This window comes from Nesoenas mayeri (genome assembly GCF_963082525.1).
Source record: "Nesoenas mayeri genome assembly, chromosome: 5".
NCBI lineage: Eukaryota > Metazoa > Chordata > Aves > Columbiformes > Columbidae > Nesoenas > Nesoenas mayeri.
Window position 1 is genome coordinate 67,805,577 of NC_137548.1, and position 25,729 is coordinate 67,831,305.

Sequence of the window (25,729 nt, forward strand, 5' to 3'; positions counted from 1 at the left end):
GCCCACCCAGTTGGGGGAGATGCTGATGGTGGGTGGATGGGGCAGGGCGGGGCGAGAACGGACCAGGGTGGGGCATGGGGGCGTGGCTAGGCGGGACGGGGGCGTGGCAACCGCTCAGGTGCCGAGAGGGGGCGTGTCTCCCGCTGCCAGGCCCCGCCCCCGCGTTCCCATTGGCTGCGGGCGGTTGCCGCGGCAACGGCGTGGGCCTCGCGGCGGGGATGGGGAGCGGCGGCTCGGCGGGGCTGGCGGTGGCCGAGGGCCCGGAGGGCACCGAGCAGCGGCTGGAGGTGCGGGGAGGCCGGGTCCCGCCGGCCCTGTGGGCGCAACGGGGTTTACGGAAGCTTTACCTGAGCGGTGCGGGGCTGCGGGAGCTGCCGGCCGAGCTGGGGGCCCTGCGGCACCTCCGCACCTTGGCTCTGGATGGGAACGAGCTGCTGGAGGTGCCCGAGGCCGTGTGCCGCCTGCCCCGCCTGGCGCATCTCTACCTGGGCCGCAACGGGCTGCAGGGGCTGCCGCCCGCCTTCGCCCGCCTGCAGAGCTTGCGCTGCCTCTGGCTGGAGGGAAACTTCCTCGCCCGCTTCCCCCGCGCCCTCCTGGGCCTGCCCGAGCTGCGCAGCCTCCAGCTGGGTGACAACCGCCTGGCCCGCCTGCCCGCCGCGCTGCCCCGCATGGCCGGCCTGCGAGGGCTCTGGCTCTACGGGAACCGCTTCGAGGAGTTTCCCCCCGCTCTGCTGCGCATGGGTCACCTCCGCGTCCTCGACCTGGACCGCAACCGCATCGCCCGCTTCCCCGACCTGAGCGGCCTCACCGCCCTGCGCCTCCTCTCCTACGACCACAACCCTGCGCGGCAGCCGCCCTGCGTGGGGGACGCCGTCCGGCTGGTGGGCGACGGGGCACAGGAGTTCATGGAGGCGCGGCAGGAGCGTCTGCAGAGCCTGCAGCGCCAGGAGGAGGAGGAGGAGGAAGGCACTGAAGCCCTACCGGTTGCCCCTGGGGACAGCTCCCCGCTACTGGAAAATGGGGACGGCAGCTTTGCGGCCCTACCGGGCTCCCCAGAGGAAACATGAGCCACCAAGCTGCAGCCAGACGCCCTCAGGGATGCACAGCAGAGGGATGAGGATCCCCCACTGCCCTCCCAAGGACTCCCAGCGAGAGCTGGGGAAGAAGGGAGCTCACAGCCTCCACGCAAAGGAAAACGAGGACCAGCATCTCCCAGCTGAGACAGCAAAGAGCTGCCACCTGGATCTGCACTACTGGGATTCACAAGCCCACCTCAGAGCATCCCATGTAACCACAGGGTGCCTTGCATGGGGGGAAACAGCCCCCTGCCCTGATGGGTGACCCCACAGACCCCCCCTTGCCTGCTGGACAGGCCACACGGTGCTACTGAGAGCCTGGTGTCCCCCAGATGCCAGCCCACGAGCACAGGGACCTGCCTACCACTGCCTCCACACGCATGTCCTTTGCTCCTGGCTCCGTGGGGCAGGACAGGAAAAAGCAGCAACTTTTGCATCTGTTCCACACGGACCCCGTCACCCTGAAGAGCAGCAAGGCTGGAGATTGAAGACACAGATCCCTTCTCACCCCAGAGATCACTGTCCTGCCCCTGGAATTGTCTGGGGAAGAGAAAGGGCTCTGCCGGGCTGGGGAAGGAGCCCATGGAAACTCCATGGGGGCACAAGCCCATCTCAAACCTGGAAAGGATTTTGCCTCTGTACAAGAAGAGAAGCAGCTCTCCCTGCTCCAAAATGGGCACTTATCCTTCCTCTTCCCCCTCCCTGAGCTCTGTTTGCACCAAACTCAAGCAATAAAAAAGCACAAACCCAAGAAAACCTGGTGTGAGAGAAAGGTGATGGGCTCTGTTCTCCAGGGGGGGCTGCAGCTGGGAAGGGGGGCTGTTTGGGAACTGCTGGCAACACGGCGACATGTCCTGGTGCAAAAATACCAGCTCCTCTTATTTTTAAGACCCCAGGGAGCCCCGTTTCCCTCCGCCGAGGCACCCCGGTGCCGAACGCTCCCTGCCAGGGCTGGGGTTTTGTCGGAGGTTTCAGACCGCGCATCCGCTTTGCATGGCGAGGGCTTTGGGTTTGGGGGCTGGGAGGCAGCCAGCGCTCCTGCCACATCCTCTCCCACGCTCACGAGGCTTTTTCCCCCCCTCCTCGCTCTGCAGCGGGAACCGCAGCTATTTTAGACGCGCCGGAGCATCCTCGTCCGCGGGATGCGCGGAGTGGCTGATGAAGCTCTTGCCTTTCCAGCGCTAATGAGGCGCCCTTTCCATTCCCGCTTGCGGAGGGTGGGTCCCAAACCCACCCAAGCTCAGCAGGAGCTCAGCTCGCCGTCCCTACTCGGGTTTGGGGACAGGGACAGGCTCTTGGTCCCTCCTGCCACCTGGGCAGCCTTTGTGGTGGTGGTTTGTAATGAGCAGAGCATCCTGTCATGGGGCACCTTGGGGTGCACCCCATCGATCCGGGGTGCTACTGCTTTGCCTGGGGAGACACTGCTGCTAATTAGCAGGTAATTAGCCATCGCCCAGTGGGATGCTGGCCCTGGCACAGAGCCCGGCTGATAAGCAAGATGCGCATTTCTGCCTGGCACAGCCTGGCTGCTGTCACCTGCTCCGTGCAGACCCCTGCCAGACCCCCAGGACAAGGCGTGCAGGTGGCCCTGGGTGTCACCACACTGTCCCCACTGCCAGGGCCGGATCCAGAAGCTCTGACACCCTGGGAAGCAGTGGCCTGCAGCCTTTTCCCACCCCTGGGTTTCCCACCCCGGCTGGGGGAAGGAGCTGGGTTGGGGTCTGTGGCACTGGTGACAACCGGCACGGTGACACAGGGACCAGGAGCTGCCGCAGTCAGCAGAAACCTCACACATTTCTGCTCCGCACGAGTATTTTTGGGGCATCGCCGGAGCCCCGGCAGCCGGCAAGGCGTGCGCGCAGCGTGCATCATCCATACGTCTGTCTCTATATATATCCCTGCCCACTCGCGCAGCCCCGCGTCGCAGCATTTGTGGCCTCGCCGGGACCACGCTGCGATTCCCATCTGCTCCCACCGGCCACGGGGACAAAGGGACAGGCTTGGGGGTCACTGTGGCTCCAGCTGGTTCCACCACCGCGGACAGCAGCCAGGCGCGGTGACACCGGTGCCGTTGGTGGCTTGTTGCTGCCAAAATCTCCGGATTTGGCTCAGCTGGACACAAACCAGAGCCTGAGCAGGTTGGAGAAGCAGCGCCCTGACCTCTGCTGGGACACAGGAGCCAGGCAGGGGACAACCTTGTCCCCTCCTGTCCCCCACTGCCACCAGCCGCTGGGGATCCGGAGGGACACAATCCCAGGCACAGAGCATACGGCTCTCCTGCCATCCCCAAGTTTGGAGTTTCTTTTATTTATTCAATACCAGCATTGGTTTAATTATTTAAGAGCCACTCGAGCCGCTGCGGTGCCAGCCACGTGTCCCCTGCCTGCCCAGGACACTGTCCCCCCGCACAGAGCCATATCCCTGTCCCCATGTCACCCCCAGGGTGACACCCCCAGTCCAGACCCCCAGCCTCACTGGAATGGACACTCACCTCTCTGTCCCCGCTCTGTCACCTGGGGCAGCATTGTCCCCCAAGGCTGGGGGTCCCCAAAGCCCCTGCAGGGACCCCAAGGGAGGGTCCCACACCCCCCCTAGGAGCCACATCAAGAGCCAACTACCTGCTAGGGCTGCTCTTAATGAACCCTCATTAATTACCCTCGTTACCTGCCCTGATTAGCAGGCCCAGGTGTCTTTCCTAGTCCCCTCCCTTTCCAGGGAGTGTTCCCTGCCCTGTCCTCCCCAGCATGTGTCCCCTTCACCAGGGAGTCCTCGAGCATCATCTGTCCCATTGTCCCCCCTCCTTGTGCATGTTGTGGGGGGGATGCTCAGTGCTGGGGGGGATGCTCAGTGCTGGGGGGATGCTCAGTGCTGGGGGGATGCTCAGTGTTGGGGGGATGCTCAGTGCTGGAGGGGATGTTCGGTGCTGGGGGATGCTCAGTGCTGGGGGGGATGCTCAGTGTTGGGGGGATGCTTGGTGTTGGGGGGATGCTCAGTGCTGGGGGGATGCTCGATGCTGGGGGGGATGCTCAGTGTTGGGGGGATGCTCAGTGCTGGGGGGGATGCTCGGTGTTGGGGGATACTCAGTGCTGGGGGATGCCCAGTGCTGGGGGGGATGCTCAGTGTTGGGGGATGCTCAGTGTTGGAGGATGCTCAGTGCTGGGGGGATGCTCAGTGCTGGGGGGATGCTCAGTGCTGGGGGGATGCTCGGTGTTGGGGGATGCTCAGTGTTGGAGGATGCTCAGTGCTGGGGGGATGCTCAGTGCTGGGGGGATGCTCAGTGTTGGGGGGATGCTCAGCCAGGTGCAGGTGACACTGTGACCCTCCTGGCCCACACCCCCTGCAGTCACAGCTGTCAGGGGACCGCAGGATCTGTCCCCCGCGTCCCCCCGGCCCAGAGACGAAGCGCAGTGGCAGTTACTGACTGTCCTTTATTACCGAGAACAGGGGCTGCCTCCAGAAAACGAGGGGCCCCGCTCCCCAAAAATAGGATTCTGCAAAGAAGGCGCCCCAACCCTTGCCACCCCCCCAGCCCCCCCGGCCTCTGCTGCTGTTATTGGAGAAGGGGGGATCTGGTCACAGCACCCCACGCAGCAAAGCCACCGGCAGGGGGTGACATCGCCGGCCGGGCACCCCCTCGCCGGCTGGTCTGGGCTTTTGTCTTTTGTTTTTATTATTATTTTTTTTTACATTTTTAATTTTTTTTTGTCTTTTTTTTCGCTGTATTTTACACACCAGTTGGATGTTACTGTCACATGAAGAAGAAAGATACCTGAACAAGAGAACGGCTAAGAGCTCTAGAGTTAAAAAATGAACACACGAGGCCCCGGGGGAGCCAACTGTAGACAAGAAATCCTTCCCGGGGGACAGGGGGTGACCGAGGGGCCTTTTGGGGACACCCACCTTGGCACAGCCCCCCCAGCTCAGGGGGGACCCCGGCACAACCCGCTGCAGTGCCCGGCTTTGGGGTGCGCCCCCCCGGGACGTGTCAATCTCTTTTATGTTAAAAAATAAAGAGAGAAAATGATAAAAATACAAATGTCCCTAAAAGCGTCAGTTATTACTGTAGTAGCAGTAGTATGACTTCTCTCCAGATTGTCCAAAATCGGCTAAAGAGGGACTGGGAGGGCTGGCAAACCCCCACGGGACGGTCCCGCTGCCACCGTGTCCCCAGGCGGCTCGTCCCCCAGGGCACTGGGGACGTCCCCATCAGTGGGAGAAGGGACTAGCACCCTGGGGACTTTTGGGGTGTTCTGGTGCGGGATCCCCCGCCCCGTGACTTGGAGAAAACCCCATGGGGGTTCAAGTGGGTGCCCCCCCCAGCACCCCATGTCCCCACGCAGTCCCATGGGGTGGCATTAACGCTCGTGGGGCTCGTGCCACCGGCTGGGACACGCTGTGGCACAGGGATGATGGTGACAGGGTGACACGCTAAAACTGGGCTGTACGCAGCCCCCCAGGGGACAGCCCCTGGTCTCGGTGGCACCCGGAGGCTGTGGCTCGGTGGCACCCAGCAGTGGGGTGTTGGTGACCTCGGTGTCGTCCCCACGTGTGTGGGAGGGGTGACAGGTGGCAAGTGCCACGGGGACAGCAGGAAGACTGAGGATGGGGGACCCTTGGCCAGGGGAGGTGGCTCCATGCCCGTGGGCACCCAGTTGCCTTTGGAATCACTCTGGGTGTCCCCATGGGTGGCCGTGTCCTACCTGAGATGGCTGCGGAGGTGGCAGCACCCACCTGTCCCCTCCTCCTGGAGGGCTCGCCCAATGTCCCTCCATCCAGAGGGGCACGGGGACACCCCGGGAGCCGCCATGGGGACACACAGACATTGGCCACCATGTCCTCGCCTTGTGCCAGTCCTGGTGGAGTAGCTGGACACCAAGTGGCACCAGTGTCACCTGCTGGGGATGGGCAGGGATGTGTCACATCCCACCCAAGTGCTGCTGTGGTCCTGTCAGAGCCACCGCTGACCCCCCCACAGCGCAGGGCGGTGGGGACAACCAACCCCATCTGTCACCCCGCCAAGTCCCTGTGTCCCATGGGGCTCCCAGGTGGGTCTGTCCCCACTTTGGGGACCCCCTGCCCTGTGGAGCAGGCAGGAAGGTCTGGGAGAGGCTGATGGGGATACAGGGGGTGGCCCAGGGGATGTCACCTCCCCAGGAGGGGGACATCACCTTCCCAGGATGGGGAAAATGGGCCTGTCCCCCAGGGACCCCAGTGCTGGGCACAGGGCTCATGGGGGTGTCCTGGACCACCCTCCAGTGCCTGGGTCACCCGGGGATGCTCAGTGTCCCCCCAGGGGCTCAGGGACTGTCCCCTGCAGGGACATGCCCCGGGTGGGGGTTACGGGGGAAGAGCTGGGGTGGTGGCAGGCTGGCGGGGTCCCCATGGAGGGAGTGAGCCCGAAAATGGAGGTAAAGCATCGAACCCAGCTGAAGGCAGTGCACTAACGAGCCCGCTTTGGCTAACGAACTGTGTCATGGCTTCCGATCCCAGAGGGCCCAGGGAAAGGGGGATGTCACCCTCCGCCCCCCCTCAAGGTGTCCCCCACCTCGGGGAGGGTGGGGGCGACAAGACAGGGCAAGGGGGGGGCGGTCTGTGGCCCCGCTCGGGTGACACTGACGGCTCGGAGAGGTTTTATTGAGCTGAAAAAAGAGGGGGATGTTGCGGGGGTCCCTCTTGCACCCACAGCCTGGTCCCCCTGAAATGGGGGGGCAGAGGGGCTCCCAGGGCTGGAAGCACTTGCAGAAGTCCTGCCCAGTGGCGGGGATGGGGACAGGGGGGTCATCGCTTCTGTCACCCTCCTTGGCTGGGGGTCCTGGCTGGGCAACCCCCAAATCCCCGTGATGGCGAAAGGAGAAAGCGGGGAGCTGGGGGGGCTCCGTCCCCCTCCTACCGCCGGGTCCCCATGAGCCACTGTCCCACCGGTCCCTTGGCTCCTCAGAGGGGTGACGGGGGCCGGGTGGGAATTGGGGGACCCCTGCACAGTCTTGGGGTGCTCAGGCCTTCAGCTGGTGCCACTGTGCCACGGCCTGCCGGGGCCGGGCGATCATGTCCTTCCAGTGCTTCACCTCCCCGGGGCCGCTCTTCCACGACAGGTAAATCTGTGGGGACACGGCAGCACCTCGGACCTGCCCCCCAGCCCCATCCTGCTCCCTGGAGCTGTCACCTTTGTCCCCAACCTCCCCACTCCCCCGCTGTGTGGCATCATCCCCATGCCCTTTTATCCATCTATTTTCCATATGGTGATGGGGAAAACCACGTGCCAGCCCTCCCTATGGCTCAGGGAGCCAGTGCCGCTGCTCTGGCTTAGCGGATCGCTGCTAATTATACAATTAAGAGTGATTAGGAGGCTGCCGGCCATGGTGTGAAGGGCACGCTCCTCTCCTCCGGCTCCACCACTGGCAGCATCGCTTGGCTCTCACACCGTTTTGCTTTTGCACCACGATGCTCCCGGCAGCTCTAACGCAAAGCGGAGACATCGTGGGCACCGTCAGTTTGTCTGTCTGTCCAGACCCCTGGCTGGCGTTGGGCTTGTGCCACTGGCGATGTCCCACCTGGGATGCCGACACCTCGTCCCCCTCCCCATTTTATCCCAATTTACATGTTTTGCGTGATTACGGCGCAGCATTTGGGGCTCATTGGTTGCGGTGAGCGCTAATAACGGAGATTACCATGCTCGTTTGTCATCGTTACCCTAACGAGCGGAGAGTGGGATGGACTTAATGGAAATCAAATCCAGAGGGGATGGATCCCTCTGCTCCTGTTATGGGGAGATGGTGGGTAACGCCGGCACAGGGACAAGGCTGGTGGTGGATGTGGACCCTGGGGACCCCCAGCTGATCCCCACAGCTGTACCTGCTGTCCCACCCAGGATGGTGCCACCACAGGGAGGGTCTCCAGCTCCACCTGGACCCCCAGCACACAGGAGCCACCAGGGACTTTGATTTTTGCCTCATTATAAATAGGTTTTTGGCAGGTTGGAGCTCCCTCCAGTGCAGGCCAGGTCCCCACCATCCTCCACCTTCATCTCCAGCTTGAGATGGCCCCGGTCTCCATCAACCAGAGACCTGGCTGTCCCCCAGCTGCCACCCCTCAGCAGGACACATCTCTGGGTTCCACCACGACACAGAACCCACCTTGCCGATGACATCGTTGCGGCTCAGCCTGTCCTTGTCCATGACGGTGATGACAATGGTGGTCTCGCGCAGCCGCTCCGTGGGGATGTCGAAGGCGAAGGACTCGTTGAAGACAGGGTTCAGGCACCGCTTCATCACCACCGTCTTCTTCTTCTCCACCCGCTTGTCCTTGTACATCAGCCACACCTTCACGTAGGGGTCTGGGGGGGACAGGAGCTGCTCTCAGCCCCGGCTGGGCCTCCGACAGCCATGGCCGGCATGCGGGGAGTCACAGCTCCTACCTGATGTGCCCCCGATGTCCATGGCTTTGAGGTTCCGCGCTTTGATGATGTTCACCACGATGGAGTTGGCCGAGGGATTGTAGCACAGCGACAGCAGCAGCTCCCCACGGCTTCCCTGTGGGACCCGTGGAGGACCTCAGGGGGGACCCCAAAAAGCCAACCCCCCTTGTGCTGCGGCACCCAGCCCAAGCCCTGATGTCCCACCACAGGAGTGGGGTGCTGGGCTGAGACCCTCCCGAGCTGTCCCAAGCAGGGACTTTGGGGCTGTACAGAAAATCAGGGCAGGAGGACACGGGGCCATCCCCAGTGGGACATTTTCTGGTCTTGCTGGAGGCAAGAGAAAAAGAAAACTTTTCATTTTAGATCTACCTGAACCAGCTCTTTTTGACCCCAAATAAAACATTCGCTTTGGGCTACTTAGTGCCTTCATATAAAGATTTGGGAAGAGAAGCCTCTCCATTGGATGGTGAACCTTCTTGTAGAGCAGAAAATGTCCCTGTTGGGCCAGCAAGAGGATGGGACACCACAGGGACAGGGGGTGACCTCCTCTCAAGGGCTGTCCTAAGGGGGTGGCAGGGGGACCCTTACACTGCCATCACTGCAGGGCTTCAGATCCTTCCAGAAGGTTTGCATCTGGGTGAGGTCCACCTTGTTGAGGGGGATGGACACCTCCCCGATGGGGTCGTTACGGCTGAAGCGGTCGTAGTCCAGGACCTGGAGGTACAGCACCCGTTGCACCACCTTCTCGTAAGGGAACCCTGTGCCGGAGATGAAGGTGATGAGGATCCATCATCATCACCACCATGGCCATGGTGAGCAGCACCCAGTGCCCGTGCTGATGGGGGTATGTTGGTGACAGGCAGCAGATGGGCAGAAGACAGCATGGGACGCTTCTTGTGGCCTTGGGCCACCATGGTGGCTGGTAGCAGATTAATTCTCTGTGTGCATTCACCCATGGGTGCCTGATGAGGGGAGAAGGAGCCTCCTCTCGTGTCCCTTTTATGGGACACAGAGCGAAATCCTTCAACCTGGCCTTGATGGCTTGGCCAACCCATCTCATCACCAATGGCCACCACATTGGCCAATTCATCTCATCACCAATGGCCACACTGTTGGCCAACCCATCTCATTCCCGATGGGTTGGCCAACCCATCTCATCACTGATGGCCACCACATTGGCCAACCTGTTCAATCACTGATAGCCACCACGCTAGACAACCCTTCTCATCTCTGATGGCCACCACGTTAGCTAAGCTGTCTCATCGCCAATGGCCACCACGTTGGCAGCTCAAGCTGAGCTGATCCAGCCCAGGAGGAAGGACAGAGGATCCACAACAGCTCCACTCCCACCGCAGTCCACTTCAGTCCATCCCAGCCCCTACCTTCAAAGAGGAAGGTCTCGTTCCAGTGTGGGTTGAGGTTCTTCCGCTTCACCTTGGTCTCCAGCTTGTGCTTCTTGTCGGGGAGCAGGTAGATCTTGACGAAGGGGTCGCTGGTGCCACTGAAGTCCTTGGCTGGCAGCTCCTGTGCCTTCATGATCTTGACGGTCAAGGTGGACTCCTGGAAGTTGTAGCCGACGCTGAACTGGATGCGGCCCAGGTTCTCCCGGCTGATGCCTTCATGGGCCTCGTCATCCTCGGAGCCCGGAGAGAGCTGAGGCAGGGGGACAAAGCGGGTGAGCGTGGTGCACGGGACCACCAGTGGGGTCTGCACACCCCTCTCCCCTGCCCTGTTTTGGAACCCAAACCCGGTTCACAAAAGCACCCGACCCCCATCTGTCAGAAGGCATCAGCCTCTTCCTGTCAGTGCCATCGCCTCGGATGACTCCTGGCTCCGTGCCACGCGTCCCGGGGACGGGGAAGCGCCAATTAGCCAAATTCCTCCTGACAGCCCGTCCCTCACGTCTCCGGCACCACTCGCTCGTGGGGGGACGGCTGCGTCACCCTGGCTGTGCCACCACGGTGCCCGGCTGTGACGGGGACACGGCAGAGCAGGCTGGGACGTGCCGGAGCGCTTGTGGCACAGGGAAGAGCCGGGGGGATGCGAGGAGATGCCCAGGGTGGGATGTCACCCCTGGGGACCCCGTCTCATCACCCACCATCAGCATCTCGCTGGTCAGCGAGTTGACCAGGTCGGAGACGGAGGAATGTGGCTCTGTCTTGCGGTCGGACTCATCTTGCGGCGGCTGCCCTGGCACGGGCGCTGTGGTCACCGCCTTGCCGCTGGCCGGCAACCTGCGGAAAGAGAGGCAGAGCCTTAGGGGAGAGGGGACAGAGCCGAGGGGACAGCGAGGGGCAGCATCCTGTCCCGGCGGGGACACGGGCAGAGCTGGGCTGCGGGGGCACCCAGGGATGTGCCACCGGCAGCTGTGTGGCACCGGCTGCAGCCACCAGCCTCCCGGCACAGCTGGTTCCTGTTCAGTGCCAGCCGGTGCCCCGCGGGATGTCACTCCAGAGCATGGCAGCAGGTCCCGTGCCCTGGCCACGTCCCACTCCCCATGGCCACAGAGACCATGGTGATGTCACCGGCAGCCACTCAGCCCTGTGGTGACCCGGTCCCCACCAGCACAGCTCCTTCCTGCCCCAACACAGAGCTGACCCACCAGCGATTCCTGCTGTGGCGTGGCATGGTGGCCTGGTGCTAACCCTCCTTTTCATCTGCCATCGAGACCCCCGGTGCCCTGGCTGTCCCCACACACCCCAGTTGTCACAGCCAGGGCTTGGGAACAGCCACACTGGTGGCCACAGTGCCAGGGAGGGGGCAGTCGGACAGAGACGGATGGGCACGCGCCGGGGCCACGCTGCCACCACGCACAGGGGACAACAGGGGACAGGTGGTGGCAGCGATGGGGGCAGCCCTGGGTGGCTCTAGAGAGACCCGAGAGCAGAGGGGATGCGCACACAGACAGGCACCCCACGATGCACCCCCCGCGCCGAGACACGGTGACAAACCAGCAGACCAAGGGGACACACACACGTCACGGCAGGTGGCACGTTGGTGGCACAGCCCCAGCAAAGCCACAACGCATGCCACGAGACACCCACTGACACGCCAAGCACACGCCAACGGGGACATGTCGGGGGGACCTGGGGACAACGGGGACAGAAGCACACCCACGCACACACATCCCAGTGGGACAGCACCGGGGAGGACCGGAGAGCCCGAGGTAGCTGGGGAAGCAAAATCAGGTTAAAACCAGCGCAAAGGCAGGTGGCGGCGGGACCCGCTGGGTGAGGAGGTGCCGTGGAGCCGTGGGTGCTGGTGGAGGTCACGGACAGCGAGAAAAAGAGAGAGCGGGAGAGAGCAAAGAGAGAGGAAGAGGAGCAGCATCGTCCAGCGCCGGCCTGCGGGGAGGGAACTGCGAGAGAGGAATGGGATGGACAGACGGACAGACGGAAAGTCGCCGGGACGGGAGACACACCAAAGCGCCGGGCTGGAGCCGCTGGGGACGGGCTGCAAGGAAGAAGCTGAGAAACGGGGATGGAGGAGACGTGTCGAGGAAGAAGAGCGGGAGAGTGGGCAGGTGGGAGTTGGGGGGAGAAGAGCCGGCTGAACCCCCAATGTCCCGTGTCCCCCATGGAGACAGGGAGCAGGGGGGGACATGGAGGCGGGGGGGCCATGCATGCACCAGGATGGGTTTTTCGGGCAGCGAGCTGGGGGGAAGCGGGTAGCAGGGTCTTGCTGCGGCACAGCCACCCACCCCCATGCCCCATGTCCCGGTGCCCCACGTCCCCATGCCACGGCACAGCGGCCGGTGTCCCCAGCAGGGACCAGCCACGCAGCGCGACGCCGGGAAAAGTGCTAAAAGATGGAGCGAAACCAAAGCCGAGCGGGGTAAAAATAGCTGAGAACGGCGCCAGTTCATTAACACGCTGAGTTTCGCGCCTCCTCCTCGCTCTGGAGGGGACTGACACCCCCATCCTGGCAGCGGGGGGACCCTCTGCCCCCCAGCCCCGGTGCGGGATGCGCTGCAGAGGCTCCAGCACCCCAGGAAGGTGGGGGGCAGCCGGAGGCTTGCTTGGAGGAGAAGGGGGATGATGTATCCCCCCAAGCTTGTCACGCTTGCTCTGCCCCCCACCAGCGTCGGGGCTTGAGGACATGCCACTGCAGGGATGTCCCTGTGTCCCCAAAGGAGCTGCTCACCCCACCCCGGGCTGCAAACAGCCCCACCGGGCTGGGGGTGGTGGTGACATGCATCGGGATGGGACATGGCTCAGGTAGCATCATTGCAGGGTGTACCTGAGCCTGTCACCCCTTTGTCACCCTGCCCCGCGCCCCGCTCCCGAGCGTGTGTCCCCCCCAACATGCAGCCAGGGTTGAGGGGATGGCAGGAGAGGGAGGGCGGGGAGGGAGGAGGAAGGGATGGGGGGTGTCCTCTCGGTGTCACCGCTCCGGTGGCAGAACGGTGGGGCGCTGCAGATGTCGCCGTGCCCCGCTGGGCCACCCTGTGCCGCTCCAACCTTCGCACTCCACCTCCTCTTCCTCCTCCTCCTCCTCCACCCTGGGTGAAGCCCTCGTCTCCTCCTCCTCCTCCTGCGGGACCGTCCTTGTCCCTCGCTCATACCTCTTGTCCCCCTGAGCGTTCGGCTGGTTGGGCGGCTGCGTCCCAGCGGGTTGCAGGTCAGGGATATTGGCAAAGTCATCTTGTTCTGAGAGTCCCAAAACCAGGGATAACACCACCATCCGGCCTTCCCTGCCCGGGGCGGCCCCGCCGGCAGCGGGAGAGAGAAAGAAAGAAAGGAAAACAAAAAGAGAAAGAGGAGAACACAGCATCAGGCAGGGAACCCGCCGGAGCGGTGGCATCCCGGGGTCCCTGTGACAGCGAGGGGACCCCGGCTCTGGCCACCGACCCCTGCGCAGGAAACCATGTCCAGGATGGGTACAAAGGGCTGTGTGGACAAAGGTGCCAGCGCCGGTGACCCGTGGGTACCACCACCCCATTCTCCACCGGTCCAGGATGCTGAGGTCCTGCCGAGGGGGGAAAATGTGCCCGGAGGGCCTGGGGACAAGGGACAGCATGAAGGGAACAAGGTTCCAGCATCCTTCCCTGGAGGAAGGTGCCACGGACAAGGGTCTTTGCTGCTAGTGCAGCCTCCACCGGAGCCCGTAACCACATTTACACCATGGTGCCGGGGAGGGCAGAGAGGAAAGAGCCAGAAGCGAAGTTAATGGCTTTGGCAAGCGGTGGTGGTGAACACCAGCGGCTCCTCAGTGGGGAAACCACCGCCGGCTCGGCACGTCCCGGCTCTGCGGCTGCTCCCCCCACAATTACAGCTGGAACCAGCATCGGCGCTGGGTAAACACGGAGGAACGTGGCCCTGGGGATGGGTAATGAGCCGCGTCGCCACACGAGGACGCGGCAAATGGAGCTGGCGAGGAGCCGCTCGGTGGGAATTCAGCAGCAGGAGCTGGGGGGACAGCTGAATTTGTGTCCCCAAGGGTTTTTTCTGCCTCACCCCGATGCAGAAGGTGCTGTGCTGATCCAGCAAGGGCAGGATCAGTCCTCCCCACCCTGAACAGCAGCCGCAGAGCCGGGACTGAACATCCCCTTCCTTTGGGTGCCTGGTGGCAAACAGAGGCTGGAGGGAGCAGGACGACCCCAGGGAGGACGGGAGCAGCTCTGCGGAGGAGTGACAATGTCATGTGCCGAGGGACAGAGGACTCGGATCAGTCCTCGGCGTTTGAGGTTTGCAAGGCAGCGCTGATATGGAGATGGGGTTAAGCCAGATTAAAGATCACACGGGCGGAAAGCAGCCTGACAGGCAGCGATACGGGGACAGTCACCCTGTTGACAAAGCTGCCCCCTCCTCCTCCTCCTTGGGACAATGTCACTCCTTGGGGACCATGCCAGTGGCCATCCCATGGGCTGGGACATCCCTGCACTCCCTGGGGACCAAAGGGAGCACCCACACCAGCTGGTGATCTGCAGCAAAGCTGTGGGGCAAAGCAAGTTGGGGGGAGCACGGGAGACCCTTCTGGGGCTTGGGAGCCACCCCTGTGCCCCATGATGGGGCTAGAGGGGACCTGGCTCTTCCCGCTGGTGACATTGCCCCGAGGTGGTGCCAGCTGAGCAGCTGTGCCAGGGTGAACAATGGAGAGGGCGATGGAGAGAGTAAAGGAGCCATGGAGAGAGCAAGTGAAGGAAAGAGAGGTAGAGAGAGTGATGGAGAGAGTGATGGAGAGAACAAAGGAGTAAGCAAAAGAGCAAGTGAAGGAGAGATGGAGAGAGTGATCGAGAGAGCAGAGAGCGATGGAGAGAGCAGAGGAGTGAGCAGAGGAGCAAGTGAAGGAGAGAAAGATGGAGAGAGCAGAGAGCAATGGAGAGAGAGACAGAGAGAGCAGAGAGTGATGGAGAGAGGGATGGAGAGAGCAGAGGAGCAAGCAAAGGAGCAAGTGAAGGAGAGAGATGGAAAGAGCAGAGAGGGATGGAGAAAGCAGAGAGGGATGGAGAGAAGGATGGAGAGAGGGATGGAGAGAGCAGAGGAGCAAGAGAAGGAGCAAGTGAAGGAGAGAGAGATGGAGAGAGCAGACAGCAATGGAGAGATGGAGAGAACAGAGAGTGATGGAGAGAGCAGAGGAACGAGAGAAGGAGCAAGTGAAGGAGAGAGAGATGGAGAGAGCAGAGAGCAATGGAGAGAGAGACAGAGAGAGCAGAGAGTGATGGAGAGAGCAGACAGTGATGGAGAGAGCAGAGGAGAGAGCAGAGGAGCAAGCAAAGGAGCAAGTGAAGGAGAGAGATGGAGAGAGCAGAGAGGGATGGAGAGAGGGATGGAGAGAGGGATGGAGAGAGCAGAGAGCAATTGAGAGATGGAAAGAACAGAGAGTGATGGAGAGAGAGATGGAGAGAACAGAGAGTGATGGAGAGAGCAGAGGAACGAGAGAAGGAGCAAGTGAAGGAGAGAGAGATGGAGAGAGCAGAAAGTGATGGAGCAAGCGATGGAGAAGGAGCGAGCGCAGACTTACAAGAAGGACTTCATGTCCAAGCCGCGGTTGCGGATCTGCCCCACCACGTGGTCCCAGCTGCCGGGATTGGAACGGCTGCGGCCGCCAGCCATCCGCTGTTTGGAGCCGGCGGCGATGCCCTGCCGCCCCGGAGCACCACGGGAGCCCCGCGGGTTGCCGGTGCCGGTGGAGGAGCCGCTGTGGGCTTGGAGATGCCCCAAGCTTTGGCTGGTGGTGGGTTGGCTGTGGTTGGCGCGCTGGTTGAGGGGTTGCTGGAGACTTTGCTGGCGCATGAGCGTGCGGGGCCTCTGGCATTTGGGGTCGCCTGCTGAGGTGGGGATATACTCAAGGGTAGTGGCTGTGGACAAGGTGGAGTCCTCGAAACTTAGGGAGAGGAAGGGCAGAGGAGAGGAGAGAAAGGAGAAGAAGGTGAAGGGGGAAAATTGGAGGAAGGAAAAGAAAAGAGTTAGAGAGAAGATGCCCCAGCGCAGGGAACGCTCCGGCAAGGGCCAGCGGGTGCAGCGACCGGTTCCTCTGCCTCTCGGCCCCGCTTTGGTCTCGCTGCCAACACGGGGGTCTCGTGTCGCCGCCATCTCGCCGGGGGGGCTGTCGGGGCTGCCGGGGGGTTCGGCACCGGCTGGGTGCCCTCCCGCTCCAGCCGTGCAGCCGGTGCCTTCCCAGCACGCCGGCCGCCCTCGTTTGCCAGCTAATTAGGCTGCTGCGTGACGGTGAATCCCCCGGCGCCCGCTCACGTGCTGCCAGCCAGCCCGTCCCCGTCCCCGTCCCTCCCAGCCCAGCGCCACTGGGTCTCAGCATCCCCCGGCATGCGGGATGGTGCCACCGGGGGGTCCCGCAGCCACGGGGGTGCCGAGCACCCCGCAGTTGTGCCATGCCACCAAGCTGGGTGTCCCCAGGGCCAAGCCAGCAGAGAGGGACCCCAATGCTGGGGGGGTCTGGTCATGCTCCCAGTCCCCCCCCCAGTCATGGGATGGGGACACAGAAAAGCCAAAATTCCTTCATTTCTGGCAGAGAGCGAAGAGCAGGCGAGATGCCGGCAGGGGACGCGGTGGTGGCCCATGCACCAGCCCCGCGCCAGGGCGGCAGGACATGCGCGGCGCAGCCCATGCTGCCTGCAAAGCTCCTGGCCACAAGCCCAGGGGTCCAGCCAGCCTTGGGGGTCCCCAATGGACAAGGACAAGGTCCCCACGGGCTGGGGAGTCACCTCCAGCAGCGGCCACCGATGTCACCCTTGGCTGAAAACGTGCGGCCAAGCTGTGCCGTCGTGCATTGCCAGCAGTGGGGGGACAGGGTGGGGGGGAAGGATAAATAGCTTGAAAAAAAAATAAAGAGGTGAAGAAAGAGCAGAAGGTGAGAGAAAGAGAGAGAGGAGGGAGGGAGGTTGAGAGGAGTGGGGACGGGTCTGGCCCCACAGCCGGGGCTGGAGGCACCTGGGGGCACGGCCCCCCCGCGCCTGCCGCCGACCTCCTTTCGCTTCCCCGTCACATCCGAAATTAGTTTCATTTACAACCTCTCAGTCACAGGAAACTAAATCTGGCTCCTCTCGGCCCGGCGCCAGCTGGAGACGCCGGCTCCTGCCAGCACCGTGCCAGGCGGCAGCGCGCCCTGCCCGTGTGCCCTGCCTGCGTTCCCTGCCCGTGTGCCCTGCCTGCGTTCCCTGCCTGCGTTCCCTGCTGGTGTGTGCTGCCGGTGTGCCCTGCCTGCGTTCCCTGCCTGCACACTCTGCCTGCAGCCGAACCCCCCCAAACCCAAAGGCTCTGCACGACATCGCTGCTGCACAGCAGGATGCTCCACCAGCGGCACCCTCGTCCCCTTAACCCTGCCCTGACCGCCTGCACCAGCACGGCAACAGACGTCTGTGCATCCGTCTGTCCCTCTCCCAGCCCTGCCAGGCTCTGGAGCCACCTGCTGGGATGGCAGAGCCCGTCCCCACGCCGGCACCGCTGTGAGCCGGCGGCAGCGGAGGCACCGAACGGCGCGTGTCCGTGGCTCTCGGCGTCTGCGCGACGCCTTTTCATCCCCAGCCTTGGCACATCCCGCAGAGCAGCGCGGGATCCCGGTGGGTTTAGGGAGAGATGAAGGCTGCACGGATCCCCCCTCTTCCTCGCCTCTCCCTCTCGCCTCCCCACACACCAGCATCACACCAGATGGGTGGCTGTGGCTCCAAATGAGGCTGAACACCCATTTTTGGGGCTCCAGGATTCAACTGAAGCGGCAGGACTGGCCTTTCTCTTTTGGGAAGGTTTTTCTCCCCACCGACAAGGCTGGAAGGAGTGGCAGGGATGGAGCGCGCCAGCAGCTTTGCCATCGTCACCGACCTTTCCAAAGGCTCTGGAGCCACTGCTGGGACCCGCCGGCTGCTCAGCCGGTACCACGGTGGTGGAGAAACTGGCGCAGAGACCGGGACCATAGGACGGAGCCCACAGCCAGATAAACAAATCATTGTCATCTCCCCAGCAGAGCTATGGTCTCTGCCAGCAGCGGAGGGTCTCACCGAGACCCCCACCCAGCTGCAAGTCCTGCAGAATGTGCCAAAACCCTGGTTTTCCCCTAAATTTGTTAAACCGACAATTTTCCCCAACTCCCCCTGGCATCAGGTGGTGGAGCTGCAAGCGCAGTGCCAGGTGTCAGTGGACAGCACAGAGGGACATCCCAGGGACATGGGACAGCAGCTCCTGCCTTTGGGGCATCACCACCATGGTGTCCCCTGCAGCACCCAGCAAAGCCACCCAAAGTGCCAGGGACAGCACCCAAGGGTGCTCCTCCTGCCCGGAGGGGGCTTGAGCTCTGCTCCCCCCAAGCCAAAACGCCGCCGGAGCCCTGGGCGTCCCCTCGGCACGGTGGCCCCGGGGGACCTCTCGGTGGCCCGTGCCGGGACGCCGATGCCGGGATGGCGCTGCCGGGCCGTGCGTGCTCACTCACTTGGACAGGCTGAGTTTCCCTGCGGCCAAGTGACTCTGCACCGTGTGCCAGCGGCCTCGCGCCGCCTTCCCCGCGCCGGGCTCGCTGTGGGCAGAGACGCTGCTCCTCAGGCCGTCCTCGCCGAGCCGCTGCTTCTCCCCGGGGCGGGCGGCGTCGTGGTCCCCCGCCAACCCCGCGGCGGCCGACGCCGTCAGCTTGGCCCCTGATAACAGAGAGCCACTGGGACGGGTGGGCGGCCGGACCCCCCCAGACAGACACGAACCAGCCGGACGGACAGACGGATGTGGTGGTTTTGGGGTGGGGGAGGTGGGGGTGGGCAGACAGACAAGAGATGGACAGACAGACAGAGAGAGAAAGAGAGATATCAGCACTGCAAAAGAAAAAAAAAAGGGGGGATCCTGGCTGGGGACGGGGGGGAACCATCCAAAATAAAAGTGGGGAGGAGGATGGGGGGTCGGGGTCCCGCTTGCCGGCAGCCCGGCCCCAGGGGGGGACCTGTCCCCACGCCGAGGGGGTGTCCCCAACGCGCAACCCCGTCCTGTGCCACCGCGGGTTTGGGGGGGACCCGTTGTTGCCCCTGGGGGGATGGGGAAGGAGGGGTTGCTCGTCTCCATGGGGCTGCCCATGGGGGGGGGTGCGGGGAGCCCAGGAGGAGGAAGAGGAGGAGGAGGAGGAGGAGGAAGGCGAGTGGGTGCTGCCCAAATACTCACTACACGGAGCAAACCCGGTAAGGAGAGACTCACTTGAGGGAAAGCCGGGGGTCACCGTACGGGGCGTAAGGTGAAATGTTTAGAATAAACTCCTTGGGAGGGTAGGAGCTCCATTTCTGCTGCACTGTGTTGTCATTGTTATTCCAAAAGTCTCTGTCTAGATCGCTACAGCGGCCGCAGACCAGGGAGAAAGAAAACAAAAGGGAAAATACAAGAGAGAAAAGCTGAATTCCTGCGAGAAGGGGAGGGAAAGAACACCAGCCCCTCCGCCCCCGGAGCGCCAGGATCCTGCGGAGAGAGACGGGGAGCACGGCCGCCCACCCCGGGACACCGACACACAGACAGACGGACAGACGGACGGAGCAGGGCAGAGCTGCGGAGAGACAGGAGCTGGCTGGGGAGGAGAGAAGGATGGGGGGTTAGAAAGGTGCCGGCGAGCGCCGTGTCCCGAGCACGCGTGTCCATGCGGCCCCGGCATGTGTGTCCGTGTGTCCCCGGCACGTGTGTCTGTGTGTCCCCGGCACATGTGTCCATATGTCCTGGCCTCCTCGGCAGCCGGGTCCTGGAAGCGCAGGCTGCTCAGTTAACCATGACGCTGCCGTTCACTGCAGACCCCACACCGGACCAGCCCCAGTGCTGCCACCGAGCCTGAGCCCCCCGGCTCCGGCGAGTCCCCCGTGAGCTGTCAGGAGGGGACGTGTCCCCCTCTGGTCCCTGGTGTGGCCAGGAGCAGCTGTGCCCAGGAAGAGGGTGCCCGAGGTCACCCCAGATGCCTGCACCCCAATGACACCCTGGCAAAAAGGTGGCGCCCAAGGAGTAGATTTACAACGGCCTTACTCCAGGCAGGGGCTATTTCCCTCCCGGTTGTCCTGGCTCCTCCCAAGAGCCCTGTGGGTGCCAGGGGGTGCAGGGGGCAGAGCTGGCGCTGGGGGTGGCCAAGAGAGCACCCCCACTGCCAACCCCCACCTTGCTCCCCGCTCAACGCCCTGAGATGGGGCGTTCGTGCTCCTTTCCCCACTGCATCCCCAGTACCCGTGGAGCAACCTGGGAGGGGGCTCCATCATCTCTGCATCCCTGGGGACACTGCACTGAGGTCCCCACGACTCCATCATCTCAGCATCCCTGGGGACACTGTGCTGAGGTCCCCATGGCTCCATCACCTCTGCATCCCTGGGGACACTGTGCTGAGGTCCCCATGGCTCCATCACCTCTGCATCCCTGGGGGCACTGTGCTGAGGTCCCCATGGCTCCATCACCTCAGCATCCTTGGGGACACCATGCTGAGGTCCCCATGGCTCCATCACCTCAGCATCCCTGGGGACACTGTGCTGAGGTCCCCATGGCTCCATCACCTCTGCATCCCTGGGGACACCCACATTGAGGTCCCCAGAGCTCCATCCCACCATGGTCACCACTTGGTGGGTGAACCAGGAGAGACCCACCAGCTCTCCCAGTCTCCTACTGGGGCTGGGGGACCTGGGGACACTCCTGCACTGAGCAGGGGTCTCGGCGATGCTTTGCTACAATGGTGAGGACCACCCATCACTCAGTGTCCCCTCGCTGTCCCCCAAACTCCCTCTGCCAGGGCTGAGCACGGCCCCTCCTCGCTGGGAGCAGAGGGACGGCCACCTGTGTCCCCAAGGAGGGACCTGGGACACCACAGCCCCCTGCCCCTCTCCCCCCCGACCCTGGCACCTACTTGATGGTTTTCTTTTCGCTGCGGCCTCGGCTGGAATCGGGGGTTCCCACCGTCTCCAGGGAAGTCTTGTACCGCTTACCCTGTGGAGAGGAGAGGGTCAGGGGACAGCAGGGACACCCCACTGCCCCTCCATCAGCTGGAGGGGTCCACCTGGATTTTGCCCTTTTCTCTTACAGCCTCCTGGTCACTGGGCTCCATCCCACCGACCCAGGCAGCAAAATTCTCAATGCTTCATCTCGGGGCACTTAAAACCAGTAAAGGCACTGGGGAGACACTGGCCTGGCCACCCTGGCTCCCAGGCACTGTCCCCAAGGGGCTGGAGGGCCAGGGGGGGCTTGTGCCCTGTGTCTCCCCAAGGACAGAGCGGCAGCCACTGCCTGTGTACCCTTCCACCGCCTCACCGGGGAAGGAGCAGGTAATTTTAGGAATAATTGAACCTGAATTAATTGAGTTCACCTTCCCCACCGAACGGGAAGAGCTGCCATATGATAATGAAGCCAGCGCTGGCTCCTAATTGGGGCTTGTAATCAGGGCACTTCGCTGCCATTTCCGACACAGGTTCAGCCTGCTGCTCCCATCCAGGGCGGACAAGAGCGTAATTAAAGCCAATTAGCGAACAATTAGGAGCGAAGGCTGCTCCGTGCAGGTGTTGGGAGGCTGAGGTGGGATGGGAACAGCTGCTGGAGCAGGCGGAGGGTGTGGACCAGCCCTCCCAGCACCGCGGCACTGGGCCTGCCAGCATCCTCCTGCCCATGGAACGGGGCATTTCTGCCCACGGGCTAATCCTGCCAGGAGGCACAGCGATGCTCAGCCTCCTTGGATGCTCCTGGGATGATCCTGCCAAGAACTGCAGGGATGCTGGATCTCCTTGGATGCCCATGGGATGATGCTGGAGGGAGCTGCAGGGATGTTGGATCTCCCTGATGCCCATGGGATGATCCTGCCAGGAGGCACAGGGATGCTCAACCTCCTCGGATGCCCATGGGATGATCCTACAGGGAGCTGCAGGGATGCTGGATCTATTTGGATGCCCATGATCTGATCCTGCTGGGATGCACAGGGACGCTCAGTCTCCTTGGGGGCCTATGGGTTAATCCTTGAGGGAGCTGCAGGGATGTTCCACCTCCTTGGATGCCCCTGGGGTGATCCTGGATGGAGCTGCAAGGATGTTCAGCCTCCCTGGATGCCCCTGGGGTGATCCTGGATGGAGCTGCAAGGATGTTCAACCTCCCTGGATGCCCCTGGGGTGATCCTGGATGGAGCTGCAGGGATGTTCAACCTCCCTGGATGCCCGTGGGGTGATCCTGCCCCAGGCACAGGGATGCTCAACGTCCCTGGATGTCCTTTGGCCAGCCCGGAGGGACTCAGCCCTGAGTCCAGCACTGTCCCCAGCACGGGGGTGATGGGGACACGGTGGCAGCGGCTGCTGGCCCACGTTCCCGCAGCACTTGCCGACCTGGCGCTGCCACCTTTGGCCGCGGTTCCCCGCAGCTGTTCCAGCCCCATCGAGGGCCAGCTGGGACGTGCCTTTCCATTCCCAGCCTGAACGCTTTCCCAGGCGATTTATACTGATTTGTTCCTCTGCCAGCTCTGTCCTTGGGCACAACCAGCCCTTCTCCTCCCCAGCGCTTAAACCGGTGCCACCGCCGGCATCACTGGGGTGAGCATCTCCCGTGTGGGAAGAGCCGTCGCCATCGCAGCACTTGACCCAGATTTAAATCTGATGGAGAAGGAAAAGATGCTGGTGCTGGGATATTCCAGGAAGAAGAGGAAGGCTCTGAGGCTTGAGGAGGGATGCTGGATGTCCTGGGGGTGCTGGGGGACACAGCGGGTGGCTCCTGGCACCGCTGGGGACATCCTGGCCACCTTCCCGCAGGGCTTTGCCAGGCAGGAGTGTGCCCAGCAGGCCAGGGGCCAGATTGTTACTGCTTGTGGCAAATATATATATATATATACCCTTATATATGTATTTGGAAACTTTCCTTCATGCTGCACAAACAGTTTGGCCCAAACATTTAATTATCGCATCTCCTAAAGAGCAAAATACAAGCTGCAGCCGGCACCCGCCGCAAACCGCCTCCGCCCGAGCCACACGCTCCACGGGGGCATTGTCCCCACCCAGTGGGACCCCCACCCATCACCAAGGTGGCCAGGACATGGTGTGTCACACTTGCTCCCCAGCCCAGCGCCCGGTTGGGATGGGGACACTCACCAGTTTGCGCTGGCACCACTGGCAGATCCCGCAGAGGACGATGGTGACGCTAAGGCTGACGGTGATGATGGCTGAGACGAGGAGGACGTCGCGGGAGGGAGCTCCTGGTGGGGGACAGAGCAGAGCCACCGCTCGGCGAGGGGACAGGACGGGGACAGCACAGGCACGTGCCTCCCCCTGCTCCCGCTGGCCATCATGGCACGTTTTGTGCTGCTTCCCCTTGCTCATCCCTTCCTCTCTCCCTTTCCTCTTTGCCTTCCTAATGCTCTACCCTTCCCCTTCTCCATCATTTCCTAATGTCTATGCCTTCCCCATCGCTTTCCTATCCTTTCACCTTCTCCATGCTCTTCCCCTTCTCCATCATTTCCTAATGTCTATGCCTTTCCCATCGCTTTCCTATCCTTTCACCTTCTCCATGCTCTTCCCCTTCTCCATCCTCTTCCATTTTCCTTTCTCTTCCCCACCTCTTCCTCTTCCCCTTTTCCTTCGCCATCCCCTTTCCTCTTTCCTTCCCCTTTGCCTTCCTAATGCCCATCCCTTCCCCATCCTTTCACCTTCTTCATCCTCTTCCTCTTTCTTTCCTCCTCCCCTTCCCCTTTCCCTTCCCCGTACCATCCTCTTCCCCTTTGCCTTCCTAATGCTCATCCCTTCCCAATGCCCATCCTTTCACTTTCTTCATCCTCTTCTCCTTTTCCTTCTTCTTCCTCCTCACCTCTTCCTCTTCCCTTCCCCTTTGCCTTTCCCATCCCTTCACCTTCTCCACCTTCTTCACCTTTTCCTTCCTCTTCTCCTCTTCCTCTTCCCCTTCCCCACCACAGGGTTTCTCCCTCTTCGGTTCAGCCAAACCCCCACAAATTCACCCCAAAGGGCAGCGCGGGCGCTTGGTGGGGACAAGGGTTGCCAGGGACGGGGTCAGGCTGTCACCTCCTCTGCTCCTCCCCAGCCTGGTCATGGGGACAACTTTGGGGACCCCAGAAGTGGGGGGACAACCCTGTGCTCCTCCAGCATCATCCCCACGGGCGCTGGGGATGGTGACGGGGCCAGTGAGAGGGGTGGCCCTGGGAGGATGGATATGGACCCGAAGTGGCTTGCAGGGGGACCCAGCCCTGTCCCCTGGCAGGTGCCCCGCTGTGACATCCCTGCGGGGACCTTGTAGCCGTGCCCTGGGGACAGGCCACCATCCATGCCATGGCCAGACCAGCCTGCCTTGGAAATGTACTGCAGTATCAATATTAAACAATAATCGTTAATAATTAATTCACCCGCAGACCTTGTTATTGTAATGAAATTTGCCAGCGGCTCTGAGGCTGGGATGAGTCAGAGTGGCCCCGAGGCAGCCAAACTGGGGGCTCAGGTGTCCCCCCAGCACATGGCGGGGTCCCGCGTGTCACCGTCACCCTGGTGTGCCGATGGGTGAAGTCACCCCGGGGTTTTTTTGGGGCCAGAGCAGGGGGGTCGCAGCTCCTGGGCCACGGCAGCCCCCGGCAGCGGCACACGTGTTCCCTCCAGCCAAAAACCAGCGAGGGGGGGCCCCTCCAGCCATCGCTCCTCGTGACTGTGTATAAACCTCCCGTAGCAACTGTTGCCTAGGAGGGAATTTGGGACCAGCCCTTAATTTCAAACATTTATAAAGCCCAGCTCGAGAAGCTGCTGGGGGTGTAAAGCAGCCGCGTGAGGGGGGGCTGGTGTAGGACCCCAACCAGTTCAAGTTCGGCATGTAGATTAACTGGGCAAACTGGTGTGGCTGGGAATCGGAGTGAGCCTCCCCACAAACGCTGCCTTACCCCCCAGGCTCCCTGCAGCCCTGATGCCTACCTGGGGACACAATGTCACACCAAAAGCAGGGTACCCTGCACGAGAGACGCTCCTGCCAGCGGTGACAGTGACCCCAGCATCACCCCGTGACCCCGCTGGTGACACAGGGTCCCTGTGCATGGGGACATGTCCTTCCGCCCGTGCTGGCCATGTCCCCAGCGCTAGGGACACACTGCTGACCCCCCGGGTTGCTGCTGCCCTCAGCGTGATTTAAATGACTTTTTTTCCAGGCAATTAGCGCTGGTTAATTAGAGAAGCTGAGTGGAACGGAGCTCCTGGCTTGTCGTCAGTATACCATGCTGCTTGACGGGGGGAGAGGGTCCCCATGCTGGGAGAGAGGGTCCTGGTGCAAGACGCCCTCCTCGGAGTGTGCACCTTTGTATGGGGGACCAAGTCACCCCCGGCATCCTTCCAAGCCCCCCCTGTGCAAACAGCCCCCCAAGTCTTCGGGAAAGCGGCCAGCGGCGGTGACAGCAGCGTGGCACCGTGTGCCCGAGACCCCTCAGCCACCGTGGGATTAGCCGCGGGGGAAACACTTCAAAACCTGATCCGAGCACAAGCGGGAGGCGCAGGAATCGGGGCGGGAGGATTATTCTGCTGTCAGCAGCGGGAAAAGCCGCAGATCCTGCAGGATCGGAGCAAGGAGCTCACGGCGAGGAGCTGGCGGCCAGAACTGCTGATGCCGACGGATTCGGCACGTGGCGGAGCGCTGGCACCGTGCCGGGCTGGGTGCTGGGGTCGTGGCAGAGCCAGGTGTCCCTGTGTGGGCAGCCCAGCCTGGGGACACCCCGCGGTGCCCCAGCCAGTTGCCACCTCTTCCTGGCCTTGGGCATCATGCTGGTGGCTCTGGGCACCTTGGTGGCCCTATGCATCCCAGTGGCTTTGTGCACCTTGGTGGTTTTGTGTATCTTGGTGGCTTTG

General features: G+C 62.5%; 2 protein-coding genes across 2 annotated transcripts; one reads left to right on the forward strand and one right to left on the reverse strand.

Moving 5' to 3' along the window:
• Positions 1–218: 218 nt before the first annotated feature.
• LRRC10B (leucine rich repeat containing 10B) lies at positions 219–1,067 on the forward strand (the record flags this gene model as incomplete). Its single annotated transcript, XM_080345983.1, has 1 exon — positions 219–1,067. One exon carries the CDS (start codon positions 219–221, stop codon positions 1,065–1,067), a length of 849 nt encoding a protein of 282 aa, XP_080202109.1.
• Positions 1,068–7,069: 6,002 nt separating this feature from the next.
• Positions 7,070–23,221, reverse strand: SYT7 (synaptotagmin 7; the record flags this gene model as incomplete). The annotated part of the gene is made up of 12 exons (XM_080345319.1): positions 7,070–7,174; positions 8,210–8,409; positions 8,491–8,605; positions 9,079–9,248; positions 9,873–10,143; positions 10,589–10,724; positions 13,055–13,183; positions 15,454–15,816; positions 18,373–18,591; positions 19,116–19,247; positions 20,782–20,861; positions 22,994–23,221. The coding sequence occupies 12 exons, from the start codon at positions 23,219–23,221 to the stop codon at positions 7,070–7,072; spliced, it is 2,148 nt and encodes a 715-aa protein (XP_080201445.1).
• Between the last annotated feature and the right edge of the window lie 2,508 nt (positions 23,222–25,729).